General features: G+C 36.8%; 1 protein-coding gene across 3 annotated transcripts in view; it reads right to left on the bottom strand.

Moving 5' to 3' along the window:
• STXBP5 (syntaxin binding protein 5) overlaps window positions 1-18,812 on the bottom strand; it is a 196,064-nt gene that overhangs the window by 93,249 nt on the left and 84,003 nt on the right. For all 3 annotated transcript variants that reach the window (XM_004368844.2, XM_023729224.1, XM_004368845.2), the window contains exon 9: window positions 7,162-7,240. In XM_004368844.2, the coding sequence (XP_004368901.1) occupies window positions 7,162-7,240 (79 nt within the window). The remainder of the gene's footprint in view (window positions 1-7,161; window positions 7,241-18,812) is intronic.

An 18,812-nucleotide genomic window follows, 5' to 3' on the forward strand; every position in this document is an offset into this window, starting at 1 on the left:
TCTCTTTCTACTTGTTCCAGTTGTAGGGTTAATGTTTTCATTATGGCCCTTTCTTCTTTTTTGATGTGTGCATTTATTGCTATAAACTGACCTCTTAGCACTGCTTTTACTGTGTCCCAAAGGTTCTGGTAGGATGTGTTTTCATTGTCATTTGATTCTATGAATTTCTTTACTCCATCCTTAATTTCTTCTGTGACCCAGTAGTTTTTGAGCAAGGTGGTGTTCGGTTTCCATGTGTTTGACTTTTTTTCCTAGCTTTTTCTGTTATTGATTTCTACTTTTATGGCTGTATGGTCAGAAAAGATGCTTTGTAATATTTCAATGCTTTGGATTTTGTTAAGGCTTGGTTTATGGCCTAATATGTGGTCTATTCTGAAGAATGTTCCACGTGCTTTGCAAAAGAAAGTATACTCGGCTGCTGTTGGGTGGAGTGTTTGGTATATGTCTACGAGATCAAGTTGGTTGACTGTAGCACGTAGATATTCTGTGTCTTTACTGAGCTTCTTTCTGGATGGTCTGTCCTTCACCATAAGTAGTGTGTGGAAGTCTCCCACTATTATTGTTGAGCTGTCTCTCTCTCTTGTCAAGGCTGTTAGAGTTTACATATTTTGAAGCCCTGTCATTGGGTGTGTAAATATTTATTATAGTTATGCCCTCCTGGTGTACTGATCCTTCAATCATTTTACAGTGTCCTTCGTTACCCTTCGTGGTAGCTTTTACTTTAAAGTCTATTTTATCAGAGATTAATATTGCCACTCCTGCTCCTTTTTGAGTGTTGTTTGCTTGATATATTTTTCTATCCTTTGAGTTTTAGTTTGTTTGTGTCTTTAAGTCTAAGGTGTGTCCCTTGTAGGCAGCATATAGACGGATCGTATTTTTTATCCAATCTGCCACTCTCTCTTTATTGGTTTATTTAGTCCATTTACATTCAGTGTAATTATTGATATGTATGAATTTAGTGCTGTCACTTTGATGTCTTTTTTTGTGTGTTGCTCACAGTTTCTTTGTTCCACTTAATTTTCTGCGCTGAGTCATTTTTCTTCATGTATTTTCATCTTTTTCATTGTTGTTGATTTTGTGTTTGCTGAGTCTTTATATTTTTCTAGTTTTATTTTGACTTGTAGGATTGTTAGTTTCCTTTGTGGTTATCTTAATATTCACCCCTATTTTTCTAAGTTTGTACCAGTCTTTTATTTCTTTATAGCACCTTGACTTCCTCTCCATATGAAAAATCTATGTCTAAATTTTTTAAGTTCCTCTTTTTTGTTTTAATGTTGTCATCTTTTACATATTGACATCTGTTTCCCTATTTTCAGTGTTTTAGCTTTATTTTTGTGACTTCCCTATCTGGGTTGATAACGGGTTGCTCTGTCCTGTGTTCTAGTCTTGGGTTGTTATTTGATGTTATGATTTTCTAACTGGAGGACTCCCTTTAGTATTTCTTGTAGTTTTGGTTCGGTTTTTGCAAATTCTCTAAACTTCTGTTCATCTGGAAATGCCCAAATTTCGCCATCACATTTGAGAGACAGTTTTGCAGTATATTTAATTCTTGGCTGGCAGTTTTTTTCTTTCAAGGCTTTATATATGTCATCCCATTGCCTTCTTGCCTGCATGGTTTCTGCTGAGTAGTCTGAGTTTATTCTAACTGACTCTCCTTTGTAGAAGTCATTTTCCCTAGCCGCTCTCAAAATTCTATCTTTGGTTTTGGCAAGTTTGATTATATGTCTTGGTAACTTTCTTTTGGGATCTACCTTATGTGGGGTTCGATAAGCATCTTGGATAGATATCTTGTCATCTTTCATGATATCAGGGAAGTCTTCTGCCAAAAAAACCTTCAACAATTCTCTCTGTATTTTCTGTTATCCCCCCTGTTCTGGTACTCCAATCACTCACTCGTAGGTTATTCCTCTTGATTGAGTCCCACATAATTCTTAGAGTTTCTTCTTTTTTTTAAATCCTTTTATGTGATTTTTCCTAAGTTGGTGTCAAGTGCTTTATCTTCAATCTCACTAATTCTGACTTCCATTGCCTCAATTCTGCTCCTATGAGTTTCTACTGAGTTGTCTAATTCTGAAATTTTACTGTTAATCTTCTGGATTTCTGATTGCTGTCTCTCTTTGGATTTTTGCAGCCTGTTAAATTTGTCATTATGCTCTTCTCTACTCTTTTTAGTTTCCTCTATTGCTTGTTCTGCCTTTTGATTAATTTCCTTTCTAATCTCTTGAAGAGTTCTGTATTTTAATCTTTTGTATTCTGCCTCTGATAATTCCAAGAAATTTTCCTCCTCTGGAAAATTTCTAGATTCTTTATTTTGGGAGCTTGCTGAAGCCATCATGGATTGCCTCTTTATGTGATTTGATACTGACTGTTGTCTCGGAGCCATCAATAAGTTATTATATTTATTTATTTTATGTTTGCCTACTGTGTCGTAGCTTCTTGTTTTGTTTTGATATGCCAAATAGGCTGCTTGTATGAGCAAGTTTGATTATTGGCACATTTGAAGCTCTAATGTCTGTTACCAGGTGGTTAGATCTGTTACTAGGTATGTGAGCTCAGGAGTCCGCTCAGGTGCCCAGGTAGATAGCACCAAGTGTGTGGTGTAGGCTGTCACTTACAGTTCTAGACAGGCATGGATAATCGGTGTAGGCCCAGGTGTCTGGCTGCAGCAGGGGGACACACTATGAGTAAGGCAGGGGGCTGACGGCTGCCCCAGAGTGTCCAGGAGGAAGGTGTGTCCCTCCTCCCTAGAGGGTGTAGGTGGGTGGGTTTTGCAGCTAGACTATGAGTACCCAATGCTGCTGGCTGTAAGGATTGGGGGGAACCTCTTATTCTTTGGCCCCCATCACAGGTGGCTAGGTGGCGTGGGTGGAGCCACCAATCTTCAGGCCCCTGATATAGGTAGGTGAAGACCTTGATTAATGGGCAGAGCAGTGTCAAATGTCAAGAAACTACCACTTCACAGCTGAAGCAGCTAAAGTTAGATTTCAGGTATATACCCTGTTGTACTATGGTAATGAGGGCCTACTCTGTTGAAATGGGCCCACACAAGTCTATGCAGCGGAAAAGGCACTCAAAGTCTGTGGATCCCTTATGCCTGTGCCTTGGTAAAGTGCTGTGCCTACCTCTGGTTCCTGGCTTAGGGGAGCCGGTAGTTTATTATTTCCCGTTTGTTAATTTTTTCACTCTCCAAGGCAGGGAGAATCGCTCTGTGCATGTGACGGATCCTGCTTCTGGCCCAGGGGACTCAGCAATTGTTGAAGCAGGTCCAGGACCCAGTGCAGAGCAGGGAGCGGGAAACTAAATGGGAGAGAGGTTTATCCCCAAGGGCAGTGTTTTTGACCCACGTGGCAGGCCGTCCCCAAGTACTTATCTTTCATTGATTGAGGGCTGCTTCTCACTGGTTCTGGGTGGTTGTGCAGACCCTCTGCCACTGGGTCTCTCCCAGTGTGGAAAACGCACCTCGCAAACACCGCTGCTTGCCTGCCTCAGCGCTCACCCATGAGCTGATCAAGCCTGAAGGGATCAGGCTCTCGCTGGGTCAGGTCTGGCAACTCCTCGCTGCTTCCAAACCATCTCTCCCACCCCCTGCCACTCAGTCCGGTTCCTCAACTTTGCCTTTGATGTTCAGGGCTCCTAGACTGCCATATATAATCCATTCACTTGTTTTCTCGGGTCTTTGTTGTAAGAAGGTCCACCAGAAGCGTCTCACTACTCCGTCATCTTGGCCCCACCTCCAGAGTCCACGCTCTTAATCTCTTTGCTCATCAGCCACAACACTTTACAGCTGGGTCACATTAGTTTCTCAAAGAAACAACTTCAACCGAATTGACTTAACATTTAACTTTTTATTAAGACTTGGGCACATAAAGACTAGTTCTGTATCTTTAATAAAACTGCTACTAAAATATTATATTAATTATATTGACACTGTTCCTTGTGGAGCCCTGGTGACACAGCAGTTAAGAGGCTGACTCCTAACCGAAAGGTCAGCAGTTCAAATCCACCAGTCACTCACTCCTTGGAAACCTTATACAGCAGTTCTACTTTGTCCTATAGGGTTGCTACAAGTCGGAATTAACTTGACAGCAACAGTTTTTATTCCTTATGTGAGGGAAAAATCTGGTCTCTCTTGATCTAATTTATTTTATTAGAAAATGAAAGCTACTTAACACCTTGATACCATTTTTGTCAGAGTTTACCTGTACCTGAGTTAAACTATACAAGTATCATTAACAGGTAGCTTTTTCAGCTGAGCTTTCCTATATGCCTGCCTATCTTCTTGGAGCTCTGGTGGCACAGTGGTTAAGTGTTCAGCTGGCAACCAAAAGGTTGGCAGTTCAAATCCACCAGATGCTGCTTGGAAACCCTAATGGGCAGTTCTACTCTGTTCTATAGGGTTGCTATGAGTCAGAATTGACTCGATCGCAATGGGTTTATCTTCTTATTCCTCACATTCAGCAAAACTATACTAAGAGCTGGACAATCAGAAGTGAGACAGATATGTTCCATGCTCTCATGGAACTTATTTAATGAGTGAGATGGGCATTAAGCAAATTATTTCATTATTAATAACAAGTAGAAGTTCTAGAAAGGAAAAGTACAGCATGCTTTAAGAGTGTATTCCTGGGGGAGCTAATCCACTGAAGGAGGTCAGGAAGAAGAAATGTCACTTAAGGAAGTGACAATTATGCTAAGTTAGGGAATGTACTTAGAAGGATTTCTAAGCAAAGAGAAGGAAATGTAGAAGATCCTGAGGAGGAAGGATGGCTCTTCTATAATAATATGTGGTAATTTGCCAACAGGAAGTGACAGAACACCTTCTACTTGCACCTGCCCAAGACACTTGCTGGGAACAAGAAAAAGAGAAGGTGAGAGCTGCATAGCTTACTTAATAGAGTGATGTGTTCCAGGTGGAAGGAATTAGTGTAGCAGTTCTCAGTCTTGGCTTCACTTTAGAATCTGGGGAGCTATCTTAAAGAAAGGGGTCAGGGAGAGAGAGAAAGAAAAGAACCTTATTCAGGCTACTAAATGCCCTATCCCAGGTGGAAAAGAAATTGGTAAACTGAAGGTAACTGTTACAAAAGGGTGATCCTATGAACCTATTTAACAGTATCTACAAATGCTACAAAAGAGTTTTTTTTTTTTCATTTCTGATCCTTTGAAAAGAAAGTATTGCTGCCATCTAGAAGAGACCTGGAACCAATAAATATGGTCATTATATAGGAGATATTACTGGATAGGTGGAGCAGAGAAAAAAATTTTCCCTAGACTTTTACCTTTGTCGCCAATCAGTATTTGTTAAAATGAATAAATAAGAACTCAAAAGACAATTAGCAATGTTAGTTTAAATATTTAAACAATTTATTTTACGTTGTATTAAAAACATACTTTTCTTGTTTCCTTCCTTTAAAAATAATTTATTTTTCTATCATGTCCTATTTAAATTCCTTTGCCACAGGACAAGTGGAACAATAAAAAATCAGTTGGTGATAGGTAATGAAAAACAATCATTTATAGAATGTTTATTATGTAGTAGGCATTGTGCAAAATATGTCACACCACTTAATTTCATCCCATCACTTAATTTCTTACATCAACCTTTTGACCTATTACTACATCTATGTCAGAGATGAGGAAGCTGATGTACAGAGAAATCAATTAAACAGCATCCCTGAGTAATACAAGTGGTTAAGTGTTCGACTACTAGCCAAATGGCTGTCGGTACAAACCCACCCAGAAGCATCTCGGAAGACAGGCCTGGTGATCTGCCTCTGAAACGTCACAGACTTGAAAACCCTATGGAGTAGTTCTACTCTGCACATATGGGGTTGTCACGAGTCAGAATCAACTCGATGGCAACTAACAACACATCTAGAGTTCATTCGACCTATTGCCTGAACACTGTAGATCTGAGTCCCAGAAGAAGGCTCCAAGAGGATCAAGGAAAACAACAGCAATTTTACAGTTCTTTAGCTTAGTGTCTTTTCTCAAAGAGCTGAGTTGAATTAGATTGGGAAAAGAAGAGATTAAAAAGGAAAGTGTGCCAATTCTGAAAATCACTATACCACTGCTTCCAAACTTTAGTGTGCATCCATATCTCCTTCAGTTCTAGGTAAATCATTTATTTCTGGGCTCCATCCCCAGAGTTTCTGCTTCATTAGGGCCTGATAATTTGCATTTCTAACACATTCTCAGCTAATGCTGCTGCTATAGGGACTATACTTTGAAAACCACTGCACTATACTACATAAATTCAAATTCACTCTCTTACACAGTTGTAGGAGGTCTGGTGGTACAGTGGTTAAAGAACTCGGCTACTAACCAAAAGGTTGGTGGTTTGAACCCACCAGCTGCTCCGCAGGAGAAGGATGTGGCAATCTGCTTCTGTAAAGATTACAGTCTTGGAAACCCTATGGGGCAGTTCTACCCTGTCCTATAGGGTTGCTATGAGTTGGAATCAACTCGATGGCAGTGGGTTGGTTTTTTACATAGCTGTACTAAAAAAAACTACATACTTTTCCTAGAACACTAGAACAGAGATATGGAATTTTCAAAGTAATCACAGCTTTTCCTTGATGATATTTTAAATATAACTTTCGATATGAACAAAAACATAGGTAAGCTTAAAACTGGAAAAGCCATATAACTGTCATATCTAATTCATACAGTGGCATTAAATGTCTTCAAATACAACTGACAAATTTCTCTTAATATTAAACTTCATTTATTTTTGTTTAATTGCCAAACACTGATGAGATTTAATTTTTTTAAGAATACATATAACATTCAAAAGTAAAATATATAAGTATATAGGTCACATTTTAAATATTTTTTCTCCATTGCTTACTCCACAATTGTCACTAGTAAAGAAACACTATTGTTACTGAAGGCTAATCTAACAGAATGCATTAAGTTTGACAACAGAAATACTTCAAACTTTCCAAGATACACAGTAAAACCACTAAAGAACAGAGAGAATACAGAATTATTTTACCCTAAATTTACCAACTTTAGTTGTTTTATTAAAAATAGGAAAGCATAAAATTTAAGACTGGGCTAGACCATTCTAAAATAGGCCTTCAAAAATTATCATAAAATAGCCTTCCATGTCATCCAAATAATTATATACAATGAATATTGGCAATAAGGTAAAAATCTTACCCAGATCTAGTCGTTTTGAATTCCACCTTGAGGATAGGTTTGCATGGTTCTGGCTTCTTCCCATCCTTTAACTGTTTTCCTAAAATATATTTCCTGCATTAAATTCTAAATTCTAAATTTTCTAAATTCTTAAACATTGATAGTTTACAGAATGAACTCTACCATGCAACATTTTAAAGTTATTTTGAAAGAAGTATTTAATACAAAATAAGATACTTTTAAGATGATCAAACAAAATTACTGTTTGAGATTCAGTGTAGTGTTGAAAAGTAAATAAAATGAATACCTTAATTACATTTATGTAATAAAATTATAGTAAGATAAGCTGACATAAAGTCTTCCCAATGTTCTTAATTGCAGATCAGCAAAATAGACTTTCCATTTTAAATGCATTCAACGTTTAAAATAACTAGGTTTGAAAAAAATCAAAACTACATTTTCATCCAAGTGTGACAGGTTGTAAAACTGAACTCTATGTTAGAAAATTTATTTACATTTATTCACCTAAAGTAAAAGCTATCAGTTGTGATGTCCAAAAGACTGCTAAACTGTGTCTATAAAAGGCGTTAGGAAATCATTTTGTCAAAGAATTTTGATTATTTTAAAAAACATTCATTTTTGTTATCCATCTCTACACGTTTATTGTAGAAACTCTCCCAGAAGCCTCTATAGAAAACTCAGAAAAATATAATGAAAACAAAATATCTACTTCCCATTTCTTAGAGATTAATCATTTTCAATATTATATTTCTTTGTTTTTAAATATATTTAAATCTATAAAGTGATGAGCTAAGTATATATGTATATACATACTGTATATAACACAAAAACAGCTCTATTTGTATATAAAACATACGTACATATGTTATATATACAGATATGTGTACATAAATATATGTGCATATGAAAAATTAAAAAAACTAATCAAATTGGAATCATGCCCATGAAATGTAACTTTTTAAAGTTAAATTATATAAAAATTTCCTCAGGTTATAACAATCTTCAAAAACAATTTTTAAAGACTACAAATACTCCTTCTTATGCATATACCCCAATCTAACCATTCCCACCTTTTCAGACAATTAGGTTGTTTTCAATTTTTTTGCCATTTTAAATAACTGCATTTTACATTCTTCTAAATATGTCAGATCAAGTCACTCCTCTGCTCCAAATCCACTGGCTTGCCATAGCAGAGTAAAGCAAAGTTCTTACTATAAGGTATAATATAAAGTACCAGTGGCTATTTACCTGCAAGACAGTAAAACTTATTCCAGAAATTCTAATTCAGAAATTTTAGAAGACTAAGCACTCAATTTCTAGCCAAAAGTCTGGCAGTTCAAACCCACCCAGAAGCACTTCAGAAGACAGGCCTGGTGATCTGTTTCCAAAGGTCACAGCCTTAAAAACCCTATGGAGCAGTTCTACTCTGCACACATGGGATCATCATGAGTTGGAATCGACTTAACAGGAACTAAGAACAACAACAACAACATGTACTTCTACTACATGCTGGAGTCAGGGTGACCTTCTCAACTCACTGAAGCCTAAAACACATTACAAAACCCACTGTCATCAAGTCGATTCCAACTCAAAGCAACCTAACAGGACAGAGTAGAACTGCCCCATAGGGTTTCAAAGAGTGGCTGGTAGATTTGAACTGCCAATCTTTCGGTTAGTAGCTGTAGCTCTTAACCATTATAAAAGACCAACCTTATTCAACTATATAAAAATTAGAAGCATTTTATGTGGTAAAAGTCACCACAGTCAGTAGATAACTTTGGAAAAAATATTTGTAAAGCAGACAAAAAAAGTGATATTTCTAGGATATATAAAGCACTCTTGCAAGGTGACAATTTTTAAGAAAAACAATTCACTGGAAAACTGTGTAAATGAATAAACAACAGAACAGCAAATCCAAGTGCCCAACAAAAACATGAAAACTTACCCAAATGCACTAGCAGGAAAATGTACATTAAAGTTCTAATGAGACACTTTATATCACCAGACTGGCAAACCGTAAAATGAGTTATTATACCTACTGCTGACACAGACACTGAACAGGGGCACTCATACATGGCTGTTGGAAATGTGAAGTACACAGCCTTTTCGAAAAGGAGTTTGAAAACATCTATTAAAAATAGAAATACATAGAACTCTTCAACCTAGCAATTCTACTCCTATGCATTTATTCCACAAAACAAAAGTACCAATTCCAATCGAATATGTCTAAGGATGGCAACTGCAGTTATCATTTGTAGTGATCAACAAAACTGAAAGAGAATGCCTATTTACTTGGAATGGCTGAATAAATTGTGAAACAATTATTGGCTATTACAGGGCCATTAAAATTAAAGAATTAGAGCAATACCACTAACTAAGGTACTGTTGATTGAGAAAACCAACATGCAGTAAAAATTGTATAATTCTATTTTTTATAAAGCAATGACCATAAAAAAAACTTACATGTTTGTATGTGTGTGTGTGTGAACATAATGTGATTTGAGAAATAATTATATTGTGGAAGCACACCTATATGATTTTTGACACACCTTACCTGGAGGTGTAAGAAAGGGGATGATTTGTGAGGGAAGGTTGCTAATATGGGGGAAGGGCAGGGGAGAGGGGACTGGTAAGATTCCCTTCATGTAAAATGATGTGTGTGTGTGTGTGTGTGTGTGTGTACATACAAAAAATTAAAAACAAAAACTATCAGCCTTTTTTGTCATCTTCCCTTTGATTTTATGCTTAGACAGTTCTTCTCCACACCAAAAATCATATAAATTTTTGTTTAATTTCTGGTAACTGTTGTATAGTTTCATTTACTACATTTGATAATTTTCTGAAGTATACTTTGATATAAACAAAAAAACTCATTGCCGTAGAATCGATTCAGAACCATTGTGATCCCGTGTGTGTTACAGTAGAAGTGTGTTCCATAGTGTTTTCAATGACTGATTTTTCAGAAGTAGATAGCCAGGCCTTTCTTCCAAGGCATCTCTGGGTGGATTCAGACCTCCAATCTTTCAGTGAGCAGTAGAGTGTGTTAACTGTTTGCACCATTCAGGGGCTCATTTAAACTTATTAGAAAAAGTCTATAGCCAGTCTGATTTTTATGCTTTTATGGGTAAACTTTTTTTATTCTCCTGCAAGGGTGTTAATAAGAATAGTTTCATTATCTCTGTAGGTTAAAAAATGAGGCAATTTTTATACTGGACTCTCTTTAGTAATTTTGCTTGGTAAACCAATGAGTCCTTAAACGAATAACTCCTTTTGTAAGGATCAACACAAAGCTGGTTCCAATGAGGCAGAGGTTAAAGATGCCCCAAACGTCCAGCTTTTCCAAGCTGCTGTGCTACTCCATCATCTCTAACATCAGCTATTCCCTCTCCCCTCAGCACTCTCCCTCCCCCATCTTTGGGTTCCCTAATTCGATGCACTGTCTCACAGAACTCAGGAATCATATAAAGGAAATGGCTCACATGGCTGTGGATGCTGGCAAGTTCCAAATTTGTGGTCAGGTGTAGGCTTTTCCCTGGCCCTCAGTCTTTGCCCAAAGGCACTCAGCTTTCTCTCTCCATGGGCCAGAAGCCCACTGCACCGTCTCTGCGGGTCTCTGCTGCCAGCCTCTCCTTCCTTGGTGGTGTTGGGCTCTTCCCTCTGCTCTGGAATTGGCTCTCTTTTAAGGCAAAACTGACCAATCCCCTTGGTGGGCCACAATTACCTTATTTGCACAGCCCTGCCCAATCACCTGGGTGGGAGTCACAAGACCGTGGTGAGACAGACCATACTAAGCAATTCATCACACCACAGTCCTTTTGATCTGTACATTCTGATATATATATTTTTCAACTCAGGTGTTTCTAAAATTATGTTACTGATTACTTTTACCAGTCCAAACCAAACTCGCTTCCGTCGAGTCAATCCCAACTCACAGGGACCCTGCAGGACAGAGTAGAACTGCCCATAGGGTTTCCAAGGCTGTAAATCTTTAAGGAAGCAGACTGCCACATCTTCCTCCTGTAGAGTAGCTGGTGGGTTCGAACTGCTGCCTTTTTGGTTAGCAGCCAAGCATTTCTAACCACTGCGCTATCAAGGCTACTTACTAGTCCAGAAAAGGTAATTTATTCATCTGTAATCCTAAACATTTTCTAAATCAAATCAGGTAATAAGGCACTAGCTACGATTTTATAAAGTATATATAAATCAAAAAATGTTAAGAAGATCACCAGATTTCACCACTAGGTGTCATTTTACTTCTTAAGTGCTTTGTCACTGGGGAGTAAGTCTGTGCTTGTTGTTTTAACTACCTGTGAAATGCATGCCTTAACAAGTCATTGAAAAGATCTGGTTAATCACAACATCTGCCTCCTTGTCACATCTAATTACTTCTTGCCTCTCATTATGCCCAGCTTCCCAGCCCCTAAACCATCCAACCACAATGAATTGGTCTAAGACTTAATTGATTCTAATTCCAAAATTTCATTCAGGTATGTCTTTTTTTTTCCATTTCCTCAGTCGCATATGAAATCTTCATTTATTGTTTATTAATACAATAGTTTCCTAATTGGCACTATCACCGAAGTGATATTTCCAAAATGTAAATACTATGTTTCTTACTGTAAAATCATTTCCTCCATCACGCATTTCAAACATTTTAGCATACTATGAAGTCCTTCATAATCTGGCCTCTGTATACTGTTCAGTTTTCATTTTCTGATATTTGCCGAAAGGAGTTTTAAACTCTGATAATACTAAATTATTAGCAGTTTCCAAAGAACACCCTGCTCTGGATTATGTTTTTCTGCCTTTGTACCTTCTGACTGAAATAATCTTGCCTTGTTCTTTCCTATCTCATAACACTCCACTCATCCTTTAAGACCAAATTCATACACCCTGGATTTGTGAAATCTTCCTATACCCTCCACCCAAAAACACAGTAACCACTTCTATGTTTCCACACCATGTTATGTGTGCCTTTATTAACACTTATCACAATGTGTTATAATTATCAGTTTTAGGTCATTTTCATTCCCTTAATTATGAGCTCTTCCAGGGCAATATATTTCCAGCATTTAATCTCTGGCACATAGGAGTTGCTCCATAAGTGTCTGGTGAAGAATGAAGATGCGTAACAAAATGAATGAAGATCACCTACAAAAACAATTGCTTTCCAAGTTTTTAATTTTTCCAGTTAGACTGTAGAGCACATTTTCTAGCTGATACACAGTTAACTGTTGTTACACAGCAGTTAAATTCTCAATCTAGAGCTGGACTATCCAATATGGTAGCAACCAGTTACATGAGCACTTGGAATATGGCCAGTCTGAGTTAAGATGAACTGTAAGAGTAAAATACACACTGGATTTTGAAGATTTAGGATTTAAAAAAAAAAAGTGAAACATCTCAATTTTGTAGATTATGTGCTGAAATGATATTTTGTATGTACTGGTAAAATAAAATTTATTATTAAAATTATTTTTGCTATTTTTAATATGGTTACTAGAAAGTTTTAAATTATACATGTGGCTCACATTCTATTTCTATTAGATAGGAATGGTCTAGAAAATAAAATGATTCAAACTAGAGAACCACACTGCCAATAATACTAGTCTTAAATAGGGAGGATGGTGTTCCTTCCTTAATGAGTGTGAAGATAAGAGTTCATTTACAGCTAGACTTGACCCTACATATCTGGTTATTTTATTCTTAGCCAATTTAATGGCAGCGGAATTTATGATGTGCTATTTAAGGTCCAAAAGGACCTTCTAGTGACCCCCAGGGTCAGTTGTTTTATTGATGGTTGGGAACTGGTCTAACTGGTTTGACAAGAAAGCCTAGATCATTTCAAAGCCCTCCTTGAGAGTTTCTCTTTGAGCTCTTCAGAAGCCTAGATTCCTTGCACATTTCTTGGTGGTTGCAGAAGAGACTGAGCACAATCCTTGTGTGCAAATAAGTGCCCATGGTGAGTTTGCATATGGGATGTTTTTCAAAATGTTTACTTGCTACACCATATCCTTTGCCTTTAAATAAAAGCCTTATTTGCATATTCTATGTGGAGTCTGGTTGTTGTGTTGTTAGGTGCCACTGAGTCAGTTTCGCAACCCTACATACAACAGAAGTCCTGAGCCATGCCCACAATTGTTTTTATGCTTGAGCCCACTGTTGCAGCCACTGTGTCAATATATCTTGCTGAGGGTCTTCCTCTTTTTTGCTGACCCTCTACTTTACCAAGAACGATGTCCTTTTCCAGGGACTGATCCCTCCTGATAACATGTCCAAAGTACATGAGACACAGTCGAGCCATCCTTGCTTCTAAGGCACACCCTGGTCGTACTTCTTCCAAGATAGATTTGTTCGTTCTTTTGGCTGTCCATGGTACATTCAATATTCTTCTCCAACACCACAATTCAAAGGTGTCAATTCCTCTTTTGTCTTCTTATTCATCGTTGAGCTTTCACATGCATATGAGGCGACTGAAAACACCATGGCTTGGGTCAGGTATACCTTAGTCTTCAAGGTGGTATCTTTGCTTTTCAACACTTTAAAGAGATCTTTTACAGCAGATCTGCCCAATGCAATGCGTCTTTGGATTTCTTGACTGCTGCTTCCATGGGTGTTGATTGCGGATCCAAGTAAAATGAAATCCTTGACAACTTCAATCTTTATTTATCATGATGTTGCTTATTGGTGCAGTTCTGAGGATTTTTGTTTTCTTTATGTTGCAGTGTAATCCATATTGAAGGCTGTGGTCTCTGATCTTTATCAGTAAGTGCTTCAAGTGTTCTTCACTTTCAGCAAACAAGGCTGTGTCATCTGCATAATGCAGGTTGTTAACGAGTCTTCCTCCAATCCTGATGCCCCGTTCTTCTTCATACAGTCCAGCTCCTCAGATTATTTGCTCAGCATACAGACTGAATAGGTATGGTGAAAGGATACAACCCTGACGAACACCTTTCCTGACTTTAAACCACGCAGTATCCCCTTGTTCTGTCCGATCTATGTACAGGAGCCTCATGAGCACAATTAAATGTTCTGGAATTCCCATTCTTCGCAATGTTATCAATAATTTGTTATGATCCACAGTCGAATGTCTCTGCATAGTCAATAAAAGACAGGTAAACATCTTTCTGGTATTCTCTGCTTTCAGCCAGGATCCATCTGACATTAGCAATGATATCCCTTGTTCCACATCCTCTTCTGACTCTGGCTTGAATTTCTGGCAGTTCCCTGTTGATATACTGCTGCGGGCAACTTTTGAATGATCTTCAGCAAAATTCTACTTGTATGTGATATTAACGATATCATTCGATAATTTCCACATTCGGTTGGGTCACCTTTCTTTGGATAGGCATAAATACGGATCTCTTCCAGTCAGTTGGCCAGGCAGCTGTCAAATTTCTTTGCATAGACGAGTGAGCACTTCCAGTGTTGCATCCATTTGCTGAAACATCTCAATTGGTATTCCATCAATTCCTGGAGCCTTGTTTTTCCCCAATGCCTTCAGTGCAGCTTGGACTTCTTCCTTTAGTACCATCAGTTCCTGATCATGTGCTACCTCCTGAAATGGCTGAATGTCGATAATAACACGGGGAGTCTGGTAAGTCTTTTCAAATATGTGAACTGGGAAAAGCTATGAGTCGAAACTGACTGGACAGCAAGGAGTCTGGTTTGTTTGCTTGTTTTTTTAACAGTAGATAATAGACACCATGAGTGTGATTCAGTGGGTTCCTTTGGCTTCCGTACTGGGTACATGCTGATGGTCTATCTCTTTCAAATGATTGTCTTTGTCCTGGCTTAATAAAAATCTCTTGTGGATAAACTGGAGTCTAGGATCTTTTCCCCCACGACATTTTGGCAATGAAGATGGGATTCAAAGCCGTCTTCCTTCAGGACCCTTGAGGGGCCAAGGAACAGAGCAGGTGCCAGCAACAGGGCCTTTTGTGCCCTACCATTTCCATGGGCACCACGAACCCTGAAAAGATAAGTACTCTTGGATTTGAACCCCATAATTTACAGAATGGTTCTCTGAGATCTTTTATTAAGCCTTTTGTTGTGTTTTTCTGTTCGGATTCTTTCAGATGTCTTGGTAAGCTTTCACTTGATTGTGTTGTCTAAATTTGAGCAACTCGGTACAGAGGTCAATCTACTTCAAAGACTATCTCTGTGATTTCGGAGAAACTGAAGGTAATTTTTTTGTACAGGCAGTTTGTCTCTGAGATTGCTCAAAGGTGAAGTTTGTGCGCCATTTAATGATACGTCGTTGTAACTTCAGGTTTGTAAAATTTAAGGTTGCAAGCGCTGAACTCTAGTAAACTGGGGAATGCCGTTTAGCATGAGAAATGACATATACTTACCAGAGACTAGGAACCAAACCAAATGGCCGGTCTGGGAAAATTCTGAGCTCAGTAAAAGTAATTTTTCTGAGCAGTGGATTAGAAAAAAGGGGCTCTAGAATAAATCAGCAGGTTAAATGAGAAGCTGCAGTTTCAGGCACTTAAGTAAAAGTCCTCTTTCACTTTCCTGTTTGCAACTGAAGAAGGGTGTTAAAGGTTTGTGTTCAAACCCGTATAACAAGTTTCTCTTTACTTTCAGGTTGCTCATGGTTTGAAAGACTGCAAGTTTTTGGTCTTTTGTTTTTGTTTATGGTTTGAAACTTTACGTATGACAAGTCCACCAAAAGGTATGACTCCTCAAGCAAACCTTTAGTTTTGTTTCTTTAAGGGTGGCTTTTAGCTTAGCACCCTTTCTTTTGTTGGCACGTGCTGTTACTTAGTATGATAGAGATGCCACTTCTAGCATGCACTTAGGAAGTTCTCCCGCTTGCAAGCTTAGGTTAAAGTTTGTTTGACCTAGGTCTGGTGCACGTTTGAGGTCACTCCTCACAGTTTGGCGTTTTGGAGGTTACTTTAAGGGATGAAAGACCTAAAGTAATGTTGCACCCTGCAGCAGGGGTACAAAATTTGGCATTGTGGAGGTTACTTTAAAAGGTGAGAAACCAAAAGTAATGCTCACAGCCATTTTTTTTTTCCCTTACTCACTGAATGCACATTAGCTAAATTCTTGAAAAAAACAAGGGGGGAGGGGAGAACAATACCAAAGCCCTGCCACAGCGCCTTCTGTTTTGTTTTGATCTGAGAGGTTCCTCAGTTATTATTTTTCATGAGACTGAGTTTTTATCTTGTCTATCTGGGCCTTTAGGAGCTACTCTAAAAAATTTTAATATGAATTAGTCTATTTTAAAAATTGCACTGAAAAAGGATAGTTTATTTATTTAGCATAAAAAGGCTTTTAAAAAGGACAAATTATTCTAAATTACTCTTTAAAGTGCACAGAAGACAGGGTTATGAAAATATAATAACTTCCTCCCTCCAGATGGTGTTATTAAATTATAACAATTCTTCAAAGAACTTATTCTAATTATTTTAATAATAAATAAGTGCTTATAAGTCCAAATATTTCCAAAAATTAATAAAGGTAAATTTATTCTAACAAAGCTTTTGTATTCTGTAATATGTCAATCTTTAATGCAAAACCTTTCTAAGTAACTTACACTAGATATTATATGAAATACGTTTATTTAAAAAAAAGGGGTAATTTCCAAGAATCAATGAGTTCATGTTTACTAAAGAGCTTTTGTGTTTACTGGGTAAATAAAAAGCTATGATAAAGAAAAGGCAAAAACTGCTTGCCAAGAGAGTAATAAAAGGAAAGAAAAAAAAAAAAGTTACCTTTTGTCTTTCAAAATACCCAGGGCAGCTTAAACATTTGAAAATAAATTGGATAACCAATTTCTGTCTTTAACCACAAGCCATAACATAAAAATTACAGACACACCTAAAATAAAACGGTAAAGCTTCAAATAAATATACAGACTACGTAAATAAAGTTTTATTTCAATACTAATGTTTCGTGATATATAAGATTAAAATAATTTCCAAGGCCTTCAAGTAAGTTACTAATATTAATATCTCAGTTTCTACTTTTTTGTTTCTTTGCCACAAAAGGGGAAATAAATATAATAATAAATATTTATATAGTTTTTATACCACAGAGATATTATTTAGGTTTAATGATAAACATGTTCATTGTTGTCACTTAAAGAACTGTATAAAAGATAATAAAGTTTTTGTCTGTCTGCCTGGCTAAAATTTGATGAGTTAATTTATGAGATTTTTAAGAACACTTAGTATCAAATAACATATAAAACAAATTAGGTTTCTCACTGTTAAAATAACAAAATTTTCTTTGATTACTAGGTTAAAAGTTACTATATTTTTTATGTAATCCGTCTTGAAGACAAGGGTATGGCTTCTCATCAGGAAAAGATACCTCGGTCAAAACAAAGCTGCGTGGTTTTGAAAAAACTAAGGTTCTTACATTTAAAATTTTTGAGTTAAAATAACTTAAGTATTGATTTTCAGTGATCTATATCAAACTCTTGACAATTTTTAAACTTCATGGAAAGTTGCAAAAGATTTGTTTCTGTTTTATAAAAAATAAAAAGGGTTTATTTACTATATTATCAATGATATAAACATGTTACCAAATCAGAAAAAGTATTAAATTTTCTTTGAGTTAAAATTTGTATGCCTAATACTAAACAGGAGCCCTGGTGACACAGTGGTTAAGAGCTATGGGTGCTAACCAAAAAGGTCAGCAGTTCAAATCCAACAGCCACTCCTTGCAAACCCTATGCGGCAGTTCTACTCTGTGCTATAGGGTCACTATGAGTCGGAATTGACTCAACGGCACCTAACAACAATACTAAACAATAAGCACATGATATTACATCATAATTTCATTATTTCAACTGCTAACTTGGTCACAAATGTTTCTTTCAAATCTAGGATCATCAAGTCAATAATTTTTAATAAGAGAACTCATATCATATGCTTATAAAGTTTTTGTTACCATTCAAATGTGTAGCTTCATATAGTTTTGATATATTTTAACTATACGGTACAATATCTCAAATAATCATGTGCTATATCTAAGGCTATTTAAAAATGAGGTCAATCGTTATGTTTAGAGATATTTTTATCTAAACTTCTTTATTTAACTTCATTTGGCTTTACATTATTTTTGTAGTTACTTCCCATCAAGTCTTTTTACTTAAAAATTTTTTTTTCTTTTCCTTGTTATTCTAGATGTATATTTCAATAGTGCAATCATTTAATTTCTATTTTTTGTACCTCAAATAGGATTAAAAGATGTCATAGCACGTGTCAAAATTCTGACTAAACATATTCAGAGTGTTTTAAATAATTCTGCCTGTAGACTCCAAGAAATGAATGCTAAAATGACTATAATAAGGAAAGTAGTTCTTCAAAACCAAATGGCCCTCCCTTATTTATTTAAGCTGACTCTAATATTTTTAAATTTTTAATCCAATACTCTAAAGAATGTTTTCACAGGTTAAAAGAGCTTCTGACAACCAAAATCTCCAAATCTGCCTAATATTGTTCCAGGGGACTATATATACATATATATACTTAAAAACACATCAATTAAAAGATTCTCTGGAGCCTCATTAAAGAGGACTGTATGTAGTTCTCTGCTAAGTTACAGAGAGTTAAGACCTGGTGGCACAGAGGTTAAGAGATATGATGGGGTATGGCTGCTAACCAAAAGGTTGGCAGTTCAAATCAACC

Source organism: Trichechus manatus, unplaced genomic scaffold (genome assembly GCF_000243295.1).
Source record: "Trichechus manatus latirostris isolate Lorelei unplaced genomic scaffold, TriManLat1.0 scaffold00002, whole genome shotgun sequence".
Lineage (NCBI taxonomy): Eukaryota > Metazoa > Chordata > Mammalia > Sirenia > Trichechidae > Trichechus > Trichechus manatus.